Genomic DNA, 14,928 nt, shown 5'->3' with positions numbered 1-14,928 from the left:
ATGCCTACACCTCCATAATCTTGCTAGCTTCTCCATAACTGGCCAAGATCATGCTTTGATACAACTATAGTATTTTAACTAAAGAAATACAACGAAATATCAAAACATGAACTAGATACAACAAACAAATAAACGTGCAATCTGAAAACTCCATAAGAACAACAAATTTAGAACACTATTGAGCAGAAATAATAGAGTTGAGCCATTTTATTAAATATCCAATGAGAAGATGAGTAAAAAATATAGTGGAATGTGTGCACCTAGGCTTGCTAATGCAAGCATGCAATACCTAGGTGAAGATCTAAGAAAAACTCCAACTGAAATGGCTCAATCTGTCCCAATACACTGCCTATAAAGTTTTGATGTTGTTGCTGCTGGAGGTGAACTGTGATTTAAGCCATAAAATTTGGTCCAAAAATTCCGCAAAATTAACTGGAGACTTCTCTCAACCAAATCTACCAAACCCAGAAAAATATTGGCTTAATTTCAGCTAACCTGGAAAGCCCCAGAATGTGCAAATTACCTAGAAAATAATGTTGTTGTTGCTACTATTGCTGCTAGAGGAAAATTTCAAAATGAACCCCCAAAACTACTCCAAACCTTCCGAAAAAATAAAGAGAGGCTCCTCACACCCCAATCAATAAAACCCAGAAATATTTTGAGCTAATTCCAACTGACTTGAAATGCTTAAATAGTGTGAAAATCCCAGCTAAATCAACAATTCACCCTGCTATAAAATGAGGATTTCATACCCACATATCACCCGAAAAAATCTGAAATTTTAACCACAAAACCCAAAAAATACCAGAAAAATCTTGGGTTGAATCCACCAGTCATTAAAACCCCAAAATCTGCATGTAGCCCTTCACAATCTACTAGTGAGCTACAGAAATCAAACTGCTGTAAAAATGCACACTTTTCCTGAAGAAAACAAATCCTTCAAATTATATAAACAATTTATATAAACATAAATTACATTAAAATTAAATTTGTATTTAAAATTGAGAAAAGGAGATTAAATAATGTTATAGAATATTATTGTTAATCAAATTTGTAGTTTCATTCTTTGGAATTAATTTGATAAACTCATAACAAATTATTTATTAGATAAATTAACTCACTTTCTATTTGATTTATTCAAATTTGTAAAAAAAAAAATTAAACATTGCATTCTAAAAAGTTTGTATAATTTTACATTCTAAAAAGGGTTATGTTGAAGTATTTTATTTTTGTGACGCAGGAAGTTGACGAAAATGTGGTGGTAGTCTGGAATTACTAGTTAACTTTAAAGCCAAATAGTTGTGCGCAAACAGATTATGTACATGGATTTTCCCCCTAAGGGTCTCGCTTATCTGACCAATCACTGTCAGTCCCTCATTGACTTGTCATTTTGTCAAACGCTTTAATCCGCGCCATTGATCTCACTTCTCCAGATCCAACGGATATCGCGTCGTCTGCTCACCAACTAACCCGGACGATCTCCACCGTTGATGTGACCCGTCCAATCGAACGGCTCTCGCGCAATCTTGCATGAATTCTTGCTCGACCAATATCAATTCGAGAGCACTCGAGAAAAGTGGTTTTCTCGTGCTATGTGTCAACCGCTAAGGTTGATCGCGTGAATTTTCCAAATACCATTTACGACCTTTTGGGCACGCGAGATATCACTTCCCACTTATCAAATACAACCCACGTGCTTAATTCATATTTTAAGAAAGGCGCTTTAAGGAAAGGTTTAGTGCTTAAGTACAATATTAACCCTTAACACTAATCGACTGTGATTTATAAATAAAGTGTTTAAACAAAGAAAAATACCCGACTAAGTCTGAAACGCCGATACATAGATACGAATGAATCTCTGCACCAGAATAGTGTGTCCACACCACACTTCAATCAATTATTCAACAAAATGGAAATTACAGAGTCTTGGCCCTCTTGGCTCGATTACAACAGTTTGTCTAACCTCTGTTTCAATCTCAAACCCTATCTCTCACTCAAACTCTCACTTACTCACTCTATTCTCAAACATCTAATCTCCCTGTCATTACATTCTTTCCTCTTTTATGAATCAAATCCTATCCTAACTGCATTGACAACTTAATCTCTATTTTTATCAACTCAACCATTAAAACCCTATTTTCAAGCTCTGATACACACCTATACTAACAACTTATCTCCTATTCTAAAAATAATACAATATTCTAATTATTACAATAATTGAGATAAAAATCAATTCGAGAGATCCAACCCTCTCTACTATAACCGATTTTTTGACCACTCAGGTCAATGAAATTCATCTCTCGTTAGCCACAATATGTGAGCATACAATCACATTACTGGCTAAGTCTGGATTCTCCTACATCAGACTCCTGAGGAAGAAAAGAATTCTTCATAAAACTTTCAAGATTTACTCCATACATCTGTAATTATGTTGTTATCAACCAACTGGCATCTTCCACTGGCTATCCCTTCCATTTGACTAGATACTAAAAATAAACCTGTCCTCTGGTTCTTTTGGATACTCTTTTCTCCAAAACAACTTCCACCTCTTTCTTGACTATCTTTGGCGTTTGTTCTTCCCAATTTAAAGTTTGAACTTTATCTCCTGCAGGTTCCTTTTGTAGCTCTAACTTTGTCTCCTTGTATGGATACAAATCTGCAACATTGAAGATAGGTGATATTCCAATTCCTTCTGGAAATTCAATTTCATAAGCATTAATTAAAAACTTCCTCATAATTCTGCATGGTCCTATCATTTTCATCTTTAGTTTATTGTAAGTCCCAACAGGAAATCTTTCTTTTCTCAAGTATACCATGACTAGATCTCCCACTCAGAATTCTTTTTCTATCCTCCTCATATCAGCTCTTTGCTTGTATTTACCACTGCTTTCCTGCAATCTATCTTTGACATCTTCTTGTAGTCTCTGCATCTGCTCTGCAAACTCTTCAGCTTTTACACTTCTTGTCTCCTATTTACCCAAATTTCTGAGTTCATACACACCTCTTGGATTCATTCCAAAAACAATATGAAATGGACTCATCCCAGTACTTTGATTTGGAGTGTTATTATAAGAAAACACAGCTTGAGAAAGTGCTAAATCCTACTGCTTAGTATTTTCATACACTAAACTTCTCAATATGTTTCCCAAGCTTATGTTTACCACTTTGGTCTATCCATCTGTTTGAGGGTGATATGCTGAACTGAAACTAAGGTTGGCACCTAGTTTCTTCCAAAGAGTTCTCCAGAAATGCCCAACAAACTTTGTATCCCTATTAGACACAATACTTACAAACAATACATGCAACCTTACAACCTCTGAAAAAAACAGATTAGCAATATGTGTTGCATCACTAGTATTTTTACATGCAATGAAATGTGCCATTTTGGAAAACATATCTACCACAACATAAATGGAATCATTCCCTCTTTGATTTCTAGGTAACCCCAAAACAAAGTCCAAACTAATTGCATCCCATGGTCGGTCTAGTATTGGCAATGGCTGGTACAATCCTGTATTTTGGCTTCTCCCTTTAGCATGTTAACAGATTCTGCACTTCTCAACAAATTTCTTAACATCATTTTTCATCTTTGGCCAATATTAAAAAGCATTTACCTGAGAAAAGGTTTTGTCTTATCCAAAGTGACCAGATAATCCTCCTTTGTGTTTCTCCTTGATTATGTTTTCCCTCATAGAACATTTGGGAATGCACAATTTGTTACCTTTAAACAGTAAACCTCCTTGGATAAGATAATCTAACTGCTAACTTCTATTATGAACTATTGGATTTTGTACAACTGCATAAATATCTTTGAATTCTGCATCATCTTTATACATATTAACCATTTCTTCAAATCCTACAACACCAACTCTTAATTCTTATACAATGAAATTTACCCTGCTCAAAGCATCAGCAACTTTGTTCAACTTACCACTTGTGTGTTTTATCACAAAAGTAAAACTCTGTAAAAACTATACCCACTTGGCATGTTTCTGGTTCAATTTTGGCTGGTTGTTTATGAACTGTAATGCATGATTGTCAGAATACAATACAAACTCCTTTGGTAGCAAATAATGTCTCCATTTTTTTAAAGCTTGCACAATAGCATAAAATTTTTTATCATAAGAAGAATACTTCTTCTTAGCTTCATTTAGTTTCTCACTAAAGTAGGTTAGTGGTCTCTTTTCCTGACTGAAAACTGCTCCAATTACAACTCCACTAGCATCAGTTTCAACTTGGAAAACTTTCCCAAAATCAGGTAAAGCTAAAACTGGTTTCTCTGTAGTTTTCTTCTTCAGCAACTTAAAATTTCAGTATGTTGCTTCTGTCCACTTGAATGGCTGATTAGTCTCTTTGATTGTTTCAATAATTGGTGCACAAATCTGACTAAAGCTTCTGATAAATTTTCTATAAAAATTTGCAAGACCATGAAAGCTTCTTACCTCAAATATGTTTCTTGGAGTAGGCCAGTTCCAAATTGCTTAGACTTTCTTTGGATCCATTTTCAAACCTTCTTTAGAAACTACAAATCCCAAATAGATTAATTCTTCTTTCATGAAACTACATTTCTTTAGATTTATCAACAGTTTCTCTTTCTGCAAAGTTCTTAAAACCAACTTAAGATGCTCCAGATGTTCTTCTTTGCTTCTACTAAAAACTAGAATATCATCAAGATAAACAATGACAAAATTGCTTGCATATTCCTTCAAGACTTCATTCATTAATCTCATGAATGTGTTAGGTGCATTAGTGAGTCCAAAAGGCATCACTAACCATTCATACAACCCACTATTTGTTTTAAATGCAGTCTTCCATTCATCTCCCTCTCTAATCCTTATTTGATAATATCCACTCTTCAGATCTATTTTGGAAAAATACTTTGACCCACTTAAACAATCCATCAAATCATCCATGCATGGTAAATTAAATCTATATCTGATAGTAATCTTGTTTATGGCTCTGGAATCTGTACACATACGCCTTTCACCACCTTTCTTTGGACTAAGTATTGTTGGTACAACACATGGATTAAGACTCTCTCTAATTAATCCCTTATGCATCAGTTCCTGTACTTGTCTTCCAACTTCTACATTTTCTTGAGGAGTTAACCTGTATGCTGCTTTGATTGGCAAACTTACTCCAGGTATTAGATCAATATGATGACTAATACTCATGATGGGTGGTAATGCAATTGGAAACTCATCCACAATAATATCAACAAAATCATTCAATAGAGTTTTGATTTCTTCAGATAAATCATCTAAGTTTGTGGAAGTTAAAATTACCTTAGGTCTCCTTATGACAGCAAAATGCATATGTTCATCCTTCTTGACTTCTTACAGCAATTCTTTCCCACTCATCATCATAACACTGTTTCCAGGCGCTTCTTTTCCTGCTTCATCCTTCAACGGTAGAAGTGTTTGTTTATTTCCATCCTTCTCCAGAGTGTAAGTATTTCTTCTCCCATCATGAATAGCTTTCTAATCAAACTACCAAGGTCTTCCTGGCAACACATGGCGTACATCCATTGGCATTACATCACACAATATCACATCCTTATAAGTACCAATTTGTATCTCTACCTTGCATTGTTCAGTCACAATAAGCTGATGTCCTTTTTGCAACCATGATACTTTGTAAGGAGTAGGGTGTATTGTTTTTACTAGTCCTAATTTGTCCATCATTTCTGTAGAAACCAGGTTATCAGTGCTTCCACTATCAATTATCACTTTACAACATTTTCCTTTGGACTTGCATGTATTTCTAAATAAACTTTCTCTGAGTTGGTTCTCATGTCTCTTTCTCTGCCTTAAGCAATACCCTTTTCAACAACAAGGATTCTCCTACTTCAGGTGATTCTTCCTTGTTTGCAATTTGAGGTTTTTCTTCCCTTACCTCAGCCACATTCACATTGACAGTCCCATGATCCATGTCCCCATTCTCCACATGTGTAACACTGAATTTCTCTTCCTCGACCTCTTGCTCTTGGTGCAAATCTTCCTCTACTAAATTCTCTTCTCTGTGGTGGTCTACTACTTGAACTTATCGCTTCACTCTGATGGTGCTAAAATCTTGGTCTAGTAGTTCCTCTACCTCTTGCTGAACTTTTTCCTCTATTCCTCTGATTTTGCTTCCTCAACATCTTCTCTTCTGCCTTCAAAGATGTTTGATAAGCATCTTCAATTGTCTTCAGACTCAGCAAGCTAATTTCATCCTGTATGTCATATCTCAAGCCATTGATGTACCTGCCTACCTTTTCTACGTCATCCTTTGCATGTCCTGCTCCAATGCTCAGCTTATAAAACTCTTATGTGTATTCTTTAACAGTCATTCCTTTTTCCCTCAAATTTTGTAACTTTCTGGAAAGATTTAACTGATAATCTTTGACATAAATTTGGCTTTCAATCTACTTACCATTTTATCCCATTGTTTGATCTTGGACTTCCCTTTTTTTGCTTTGGATGTTTGTAATTCATCCCACCAAATAGATGCATGACCCTTCAATCTGGTAACTACAAATTTCACCTTCCTTTTGTCATCAACCTCCTCATAGTCGAAATACTTGTCTAATGAACTGATCCAGTCCATCAACTCTTCTACATTGAGATTCTCGTCATACAAAGGTATTTCCACCTTTGGTCTTCCACTTGCTTTGGCCAATATCTTAATAACTTTGGTAGCTTCACTTTCATCCTCTTCTTCTTCCTCAAAATATTCTTCTGCAATAATGGCATTTCCTTCATCAGGTGCTCTCTGAGCAGTCTCCATTGTCTCCATCCTTGTACGTAGATTTCAGATCTCATCCAACAGAACTGCATTTGCTACAGGTCTCCCCCAACCTATGCCTCCTCTCCTTGGTGGCATGTTTACTGTAGCAAAACTTAATCTCTATGCTCTGATACCAAAATGACGCAGGAGGTTGACAAAAATGGGGTTGTAGTCTGGAATTAGACTACTGGTTAACTTTAGAGCCAATCAACTGTGCGCAAATAGATTATGTACGTGGAGTTTCCCCTTGAGGGTCCCGCTTATCTAACCAATCACTATCAGTCCCTTGTTGACTTCTCCTTTTATTAAGCGCTTTAATCTACGTTGTTGATCTCACTTCTCCAGATCCAATGAATATCGCGTCATCCACTCACCAACTAACCTGAACGATCTCCACCATCGATGTGACCTGTCCAATCAAACAGTTGCCGCGCAATCTCGCGTCAATTCTTGCTCGATTGATATCAATTCGAGAGCACGCGAGAAAAGTGGTTTTCTCATGCTACGTGTCGACCACTAAGGTTGATTGCGTGAATTTTCCAAATACCATTTACGACATTTTGAGCGTGCAAGACACTGCTTTCCACTTATCAAATACAACCCACGTGCTTAATTCATATCTTAAGAAAGGCGCTTTAAGGAAAGGTTTAGCGCTTAAGTAAAATATTAACCCTTAACACTAATCAACTGTGATTTATAAATAAAGTGTTTAAACAGAGAAAAATACCCGACTAATTCCAGAACGCCGATACACAGATACGAATGAATTTCTGCACCAAAATAGTGCATCCACACCACTTCAATCAATTATTCAACAAAATGGAAATTACAGATTCTTGGCCCTCTTGGCTCGATTACAACAATTTTTCTAACCTCTGTTTCAATCTCAAACCGTATCTCTCACTCAAACTCTCGCTTACTCACTCTATTCTCAATCATCTAATCTCCCTGTCATTACATTCTTTCCTATTTTATGAATCAAATCCTATCATAACTGCATTGACAACTCAATCTCTATTTTTATAAACTCAACCATTATATCCCTATTCTCAAGCTCTAATACACACCTATACTAACAACTTATCTCCTATTCTAAAAATAATACAATATTCTAATTATTACAATAATTGAGATATAGATTAATTCGAGAGATCCAACCCTCTCTACTAAAACCGATTTTTTGACCACTCAGGTCAATGAAAATCATCTCTTGTTAGCCACAACATGTGAACATACAATCACATTGCTGGCTAAGTTTGGATGCTCCTGCATCACTTTGGACAAGGGTAGATTTGGAATTATATATATATATATATATATATATATATATATATATATATATATATATACTTAAAAAGACATCGAAATATTTTATTTATAATAGATATCGAATATTTAATTATTTTATTTAAAGACCATATCGAAATTTTTGTTATTAACATATCATCAAGGGTGAAAAGAACTGCATCTCTATTTCATAATATTCTCTTATAAGATCCAACACACTATTAAAATATTTTAACCATAACAAGTTTCTTATTTTGTGTATATATATATATATATATAGTTGACATTAAAATATTTTAGTTAAGGTGGACATTGAGATATTTTAGGTATGATCAAAATTAAAATATGTTTTTGTCATTAATATTTTGATAAATGTTATGTGTCAATCTCATATTGAATATTGGAAGAATGAATTATACATCTTCCTCTTACTAAAATATAAATGGTGTCACTATTACCGTTAAGAAAAAATATTTTATGTGTGTGGGCATCTCCTGCTAAAATATTTATTTCTAACGAACAATTTTTTATTTATTCTTTTTAAATTTGACATGTGAATTCCATGTTAAGAACTTTATAGAATTATACATCACTTCCATACGTAAAAATCACTTATTCTTTATGATGTTACTTTATAATGTTACAAGTTCAAATCCAAAAGGAGGTAAAGAATGTACAATTGGCTCTGTCTCACAAATAGAGGAGTCTCATACACCAATTTAGTATCGATTTAGTATTTGGCTTGTCCTTGACCTTAAAATAGATTATTATTATTGTTATCGACCTTAAAATAAATATTGAAATATTTTATTGTTTAATATGCTTCTAAATTCCATATTTTATCATGGAGATTCTTAACAAATGAATATGATTTATTACATATCATGGGCGAATACAATGGCTTATCACTATTACATGCCCAAAAAATATAACTCAATTTATACCACACTTGTTCATAGGACATTTTTCTTAATAAATTAAATTAATAAAGAGAAAAAGGGCTCAACTACTTTGGGGATAAATTTCAACCTTTGATTTGTGGTTATTACTAAGAATATTCTAATATTCATTAGAGATTAAATCCCTATCTTCCACCAAAAAATTGTTGATAATTAAATTAAAATTTTGAAAACTTTATTCCAAAATTAACAATCCTATCAATGTAACAAGAATAACATTTATAGTTTTTTAAGACTAAGTAAAAGGGATATATTAAATATTTTTCAAAATATCATTTATTTTCCTAAGATCTAATTAAAATTGGTTGAAATTGATAATTTGAATTATTGGTTGTGTCTTATCTAAAAATTTAGGTTTCACAACTTTTTGAGAGCATTAAATTTATTTATACATATAAAAATATGCTTTTAGAAATATATAATTTAAAAATTATCAAAAATTATATTAAATAATTTAGATGAAAAAAAAAAACTAACAAATGAAGCATTTAAATTCCTTTTAATAAAAATGAATATACTATTAAAATAATAATAATATTAATATTAATCTAGTCAAAAATAAATAAATAAATTTGTGATTCTCTTTAATAGAAATGAATATACCATAAAAGAGTAATTCATAATTTCAATCCAGTGAAAAATAAATAAATAAATTTGTGTTGAGTTACTACTTAATTTTAATTTTAATTTAATTATTAATAATTAAAAAATAAATATATACCATTTAATTTAATTTTTATTTTTATTTTTATTTAATTATTAATAATTAAAAAATAAATGTATATAATTTAATCGTACAGTATATTTCTAGAATATTTTTCAGTAGTAATAAGTGAGACAAGGGTATTCAAAATATTTTTTAATGATGTAGTTAGACTTGTTTTTCACATTTAAATTAATAAAACCGACGGTTAGGCCAAAGAAAAGAGACGGGGCATTTGATGATGAGAAGGTGACCATACAGTGATTTCATAGCCCACTCAGTGATTTGAGAAACCCACGTAGTAATTTGAAAAATGCACATGCAGTAATTTCAAATGTACACACGGTAACAAATGGAGAGGCATTTTAAAAAGGCCAGTAATTAAGTTCACTAACCAGAGCGACATTTGAAAAACCCAGTAATCAAGCTCTGCAATAAGGCGAGCAATACTCAGTAATAAAGCTCAAAATCCCGGCGGCTTTTGAAAAGCGTAAGGCGCAGTCAAAATCATTGCAATAATAACTTATATTGTATTATAATCTTCTCTTTATTTACTTTATTCATGTACTAATAACTAACTTTGCATATCTACAGATTTATTATCTTTACTGCATTTATGAACTAATAGTAATTAATTTGTTTGTTTACAGATTAATTTGCTAAGATTTACAATCTTTAGTGCATATCTACAGATTTACTATCTTTACTGCTTTTATGAACTTGACCTAACAGTAAATAATTTGTTTGTCTACAGAATTACAATCTTTTCTTCAATTATTATACTCTGTAGTTAATAGAAAACAATTTCCAGTTTACACTTATTTGTTTGGCTTATATTCTAGTGGAGCTCGATCTTAATCTTTTATTTGTTTCAAACAATTTCCAGTTTATACTTATTTGTTTGAAACAATTTCTAGTTAAACTCGATCTTAATCTTTTATTTGTTTGAAACAATTTCCAGTTTATATTTATCTGTTTCACGTTAAACCCGATCTTAATTTTTAATTTTTTATTTGTTTGAAACAATTTCTAGTTTATACTTGTATGTTCCGGTTGTATTCCAATTGAACCCAATCTTAATCTTTCATTCCAGTCTTATGGTTATCTGGCCTCGATCAGACTTAGCCACTTTCAAATATTTTAATTTACTTTTGTTTTTGCTCTTTTGATCTCAGATGCCCCAATCTTTTCCTTGGAATAAATTCCTGAAGGAAGTAGTACTTAGCCACTCTCAAATATAGTAGAGTTGAGGCTTCTGTGATCCATATCAAGTTTACAAAAGATTTTTCGGCCAAAATCACATGAAATATTAATTGCCGACGCGTTTCGAACCAACCATTGTGGTTCATCGTCAGCGGTTGGAGGCTCTGCTCGGTCTATTTAACATGCTAAGCTGGATCTGTTTCTTCAACTTGTACTGACAATGAACCACACTGGTTGGTTCCAAACGCGTCGGCAATTAATATTTCATGTGATTTTCACTCTCAAATATTTTAATTTACTTTTTTTTTTTGCTCTTTTGATCTCAGATGCCCCAATCTTTTCTTTGGAATAAATTCCTGAAAGAAGTAGTTAGGGTTGGGTAACCACCCAACCTAACTGTTTGAAAAATACAACTGTCACTTTTTTAACAATACATTCTCTTTTAATTTTATTCAAATAATTATTACCATCATTGACATTCCATTACTATTTTTAACAATACATTCTCTCTTAATTTTATTTAAATAATTACTACCATCATTGACATTCCATTTTTCATGCATTTTAATCAAAATTAACCGGTTATATAAACTTAATTAGTATTCGGTTTGTTTAAATATGCAAGATGTTAACTTGAAAATCCCATATGACCAACACCTATAATTTATGTGCACGAAATGATCCGTTGATGTAAAAGAGATGACCAGCACCTATAATTCCTGTCCACAAAATCCTTTTTTTACTTAAAAGATTGATTATTCTAGCGCTATCGGCTTAACACAGAAGATTCATTCGTCACACCGACATTAAACGGGAAATCAGCGACAAGGTTGGCAGTTGCAACGAATTCCGTTTTCTATTATTGCCTTTGACTTTTGCTCAGGATCATATCATCCCGTGATTATGACATCTAGTAAACGCCAGCTCCTCTTAAATGCACCGATTTCGGTGTTAGCCTTTATATACCCTTTCTTCCTACTCTTTCAGTGCACACCGCACGCCACAAAAAGCAGCTTATATTTCTTTAGGTAATCAAGATGGTTAGTGGGACTTCAACAAGTGAAGATTTGAGTGAGGTGGAAGCAAGGAGATTATGGAACGCCCTGGTGAAGGACAGCCACAACCTCCTCCCAAAGGTTTTTCCCGATTTTTTCTCTTCCGTGACCTTCCTGCAAGGAGATGGAGGAGTCGGCACCATCAAGCAGCTCAACTTCACCCCTGGTATTACGGCTATAAACTCAACATTAATGGGGGATAATCAATATTATATTTCCGCTCCTAGTTTCACTTATAATGTTTTTCGTTTTCGTGTCTCAGCTAACAAGGATTTCAGCTACGCCAAGGAGCGAGTCGATGAAATGGACGAGGAGAAGATGGTGTTCAAGTATACAACCATAGAAGGAGGGCTGCTGGGCAAGAAACTGAGTGCCTCAAACTTTGAGCTCAAATTCGTTCCCAGGAAAGAAGGCGGCTGTGTGGTGACTTTGATCTGCAACTACGAAACCCTCCCTGGTGACTCGGTTGACGAAGGCAAATCACAAGAGATGAAGGAACAGAGTAATGCCATGTTCAAGAAGATTGAGCAGTATCTCCTCTCCAACCCCACCTTATACTGCTAAATATACATCTACGCATCTATGTAGCTGTCCAAACTCTGCTTTATGGAACGGGCTATCTACAATAAAAGAGGAAATGGCGATGATATCCGTATCTTTTAGTTATCGTTTTACTTGTAAACTTTTCATACAGCGTATTGCATACAATATAAGTTATTATTGTTTCCCATAATGGTGAAACTAAAAAGATGGTAAGTTAAAACATTTTCACTGAGTATACCGTATGTCCCCACCACTTGTTGCAAGTGATAGTGTCAGTTGACAACTCCATTGTATATGTGTCATCTTAAAAGAACGTGTAATTGCATGTCTAACATATGGTGTTTACTACATTTTAGGGTGTCATGGTGTTCATGATTTTTTCTCAAAAAAGGTTGTATTAATATATTGTCCAGAAATTCAATTACAAAAGAATAGTCAAATTACTTTGATTAAAAATATTAATCTAAATATCAAAATTACAATACAATAGATTAGTCCAATGTTACATTCGTTAAAAGCATTAGTTTAAATATTAATTACTTCAATTAAATTGGAATAACGAACTATGTAGTTAGTTATATGAGTATTTTAATCAAATCAGTAATACCTTCAGAAATTGATTCACTGTCAAACAGAGCAAATAATTTTACTCCAATCATGAATACTTTGATTAAATTTAATGTTGCGAAAGTGATATTGATTGAATGAAACCACATCGCAGACCAATAAAACAAGACAGATCGAACGCATGGCATAGCCGAATGATCACTATGATAATTTTTGGTTTTAAACTAATATAAAATTAAAAAATTCGAAGGGCCAAAAAGAAATTAAACACAACAAATCAATATTCCAGAAAGTGACGATGTTCAATGCTGACACAAGGAACGCTATGTTTTCTTAAACGAGCAGTAAACGAGAGCGTTTGAATTGTTCCCACTTGCAATTCCTTTTGAGTCGCTCGAAATAAACTGCAGATCTTGAATATCGCCAACTCATTGAATTCAAAGTGGGGAGGAGATGAGATGCCGCTGAATAAAACATAAATCTGTGGTCCGCATGTTATAAATCTGCGGTCCGCATGTCGTAAGTCTGGCCGATTAACGGAGTTCAAAATGAAAGACCTCCTCAAAATCGTGTTGATATTTTTATATACTATGATAATTGTATCGACGAGATTTCAGTTTGGAATGACTAAATGAGTCACATGTTATGCTTAGTCGGCAGCTGATTCAAAATTAATTGTATATTTATAAGTCAATATTAATTGTATATTTATAAGTCTCTTGAGGATTGATTAAGGATAGCACGCACTTACAACGAAGTAAGGATTCCAGACCCGGCAGGGACTGCCGCTGCTTGCAGACCTTGTTGAATCTCTTTTTTTGTTTTTGTATTGATTTATCATGTCGCATAATAATCAACATGCATATCTCCTTCCCTTCCAAATAAGAAAATAAAAGTTTAAATTAAAAAATTTATAATAATAATCAACACTCGTAGAAATACACTTATATAAATAAATTATTAAAAAAAAAACAAAATAAAACATTTTAATATATAAAAGATATTTATATTTTATGTAAATAAATAGTTATATATTCCATTGATGTGGTAATTGGATAGCATGGGTATGAGCATAGTTTAATTTGTGAGGATTTCGGTGGAGTCACAAAAAGTTCAGGGCTTGAAACCCCCCGTGGGAAGACTTAGCTAGGTGGAATTGTGGAAGACTTAGCTAGGTGGAAGGGAGCACTAGAGTTTTGTAACACATCTATGTAGGAAACATTATATTTATAAATATATATATATATATATATATATATATATATATGTAATGCCTAAATCAATACATAGTTATGGCAAAATAAATCTACACCATTGAACCTGTTCTATTATCATAAGCAAATGAGTATTAAATGATTGGATTTTAATTTCTTGACTTAATTATATGAAATATGATGAGATACTATTGTACATGGTATTCAATTGCAACATTAATCAAGTTTGGGAGTTAAAATATATTTGGGCACGTGGTTGGCCAAGGCACCTCATGGTACAAGCCCTAGCCTCGATTCCCGTCATGGTACGCATGCATATTTACTCTCTATTGTCTTGGTCTTGGTGGCTGCCTGCAGGTTGCCGAGTTGTCCATCTCCAAACGTTAATACTCGGGATTTGATTCCTCCATCAACGGTTCTCCCTAGCTGGTTGGGTCGAACGGTCCACAAGCAGTATGGCAATCTTTTTTCGGCAGTGTGGTTTCATTTGGTCATTGTTTCGCTTCGAGGCTTTATGGCTCTGCTCTGTTCTTGGTTATTTGCTCCCGCCTGTAGATCTGATTCACCGAATTGTTCGTTCCTCATTCTGGCACTTGGACAAAACACTGAGGATTTTGCAAACAATTCAT

General features: G+C 33.5%; 1 protein-coding gene across 1 annotated transcript; it reads left to right on the top strand.

Annotated features, from left to right (window-relative positions):
- The first annotated feature begins 11,914 nt into the window (after positions 1-11,914).
- On the top strand, positions 11,915-12,829 carry LOC149225866 (pathogenesis-related protein 1-like). The gene is made up of 2 exons (XM_089375155.1): positions 11,915-12,141; positions 12,238-12,829. Exons 1-2 carry the CDS (start codon positions 11,958-11,960, stop codon positions 12,537-12,539), a joined length of 486 nt encoding a protein of 161 aa, XP_089231281.1. The 5' UTR covers positions 11,915-11,957; the 3' UTR covers positions 12,540-12,829.
- The last annotated feature ends 2,099 nt before the right edge of the window (positions 12,830-14,928 follow it).

The sequence above is a fragment of the Pinus tabuliformis genome, chromosome J (genome assembly GCF_031772625.1).
Source record: "Pinus tabuliformis cultivar Carrire ecotype Pingquan chromosome J, CPIR1, whole genome shotgun sequence".
NCBI lineage: Eukaryota > Viridiplantae > Streptophyta > Pinopsida > Pinales > Pinaceae > Pinus > Pinus tabuliformis.
The sequence above is the reverse complement of the archived record's forward strand: the minus strand, read 5'-3'. Positions and strand labels throughout refer to the sequence as shown.

What these genes read in the sequence shown, in the direction of transcription:
- LOC149225866 (XM_089375155.1), top strand. Translation starts at nt 11,958, where the DNA reads ATGGTTAGTGGGACTTCAACAAGTGAAGATTTGAGTGAGGTGGAAGCA. An exon ending in GCAGCTCAACTTCACCCCTG is followed by an intron (nt 12,142 to 12,237) that starts GTATTACGGCTA and finishes TTCGTGTCTCAG; the next exon opens with CTAACAAGGATTTCAGCTAC.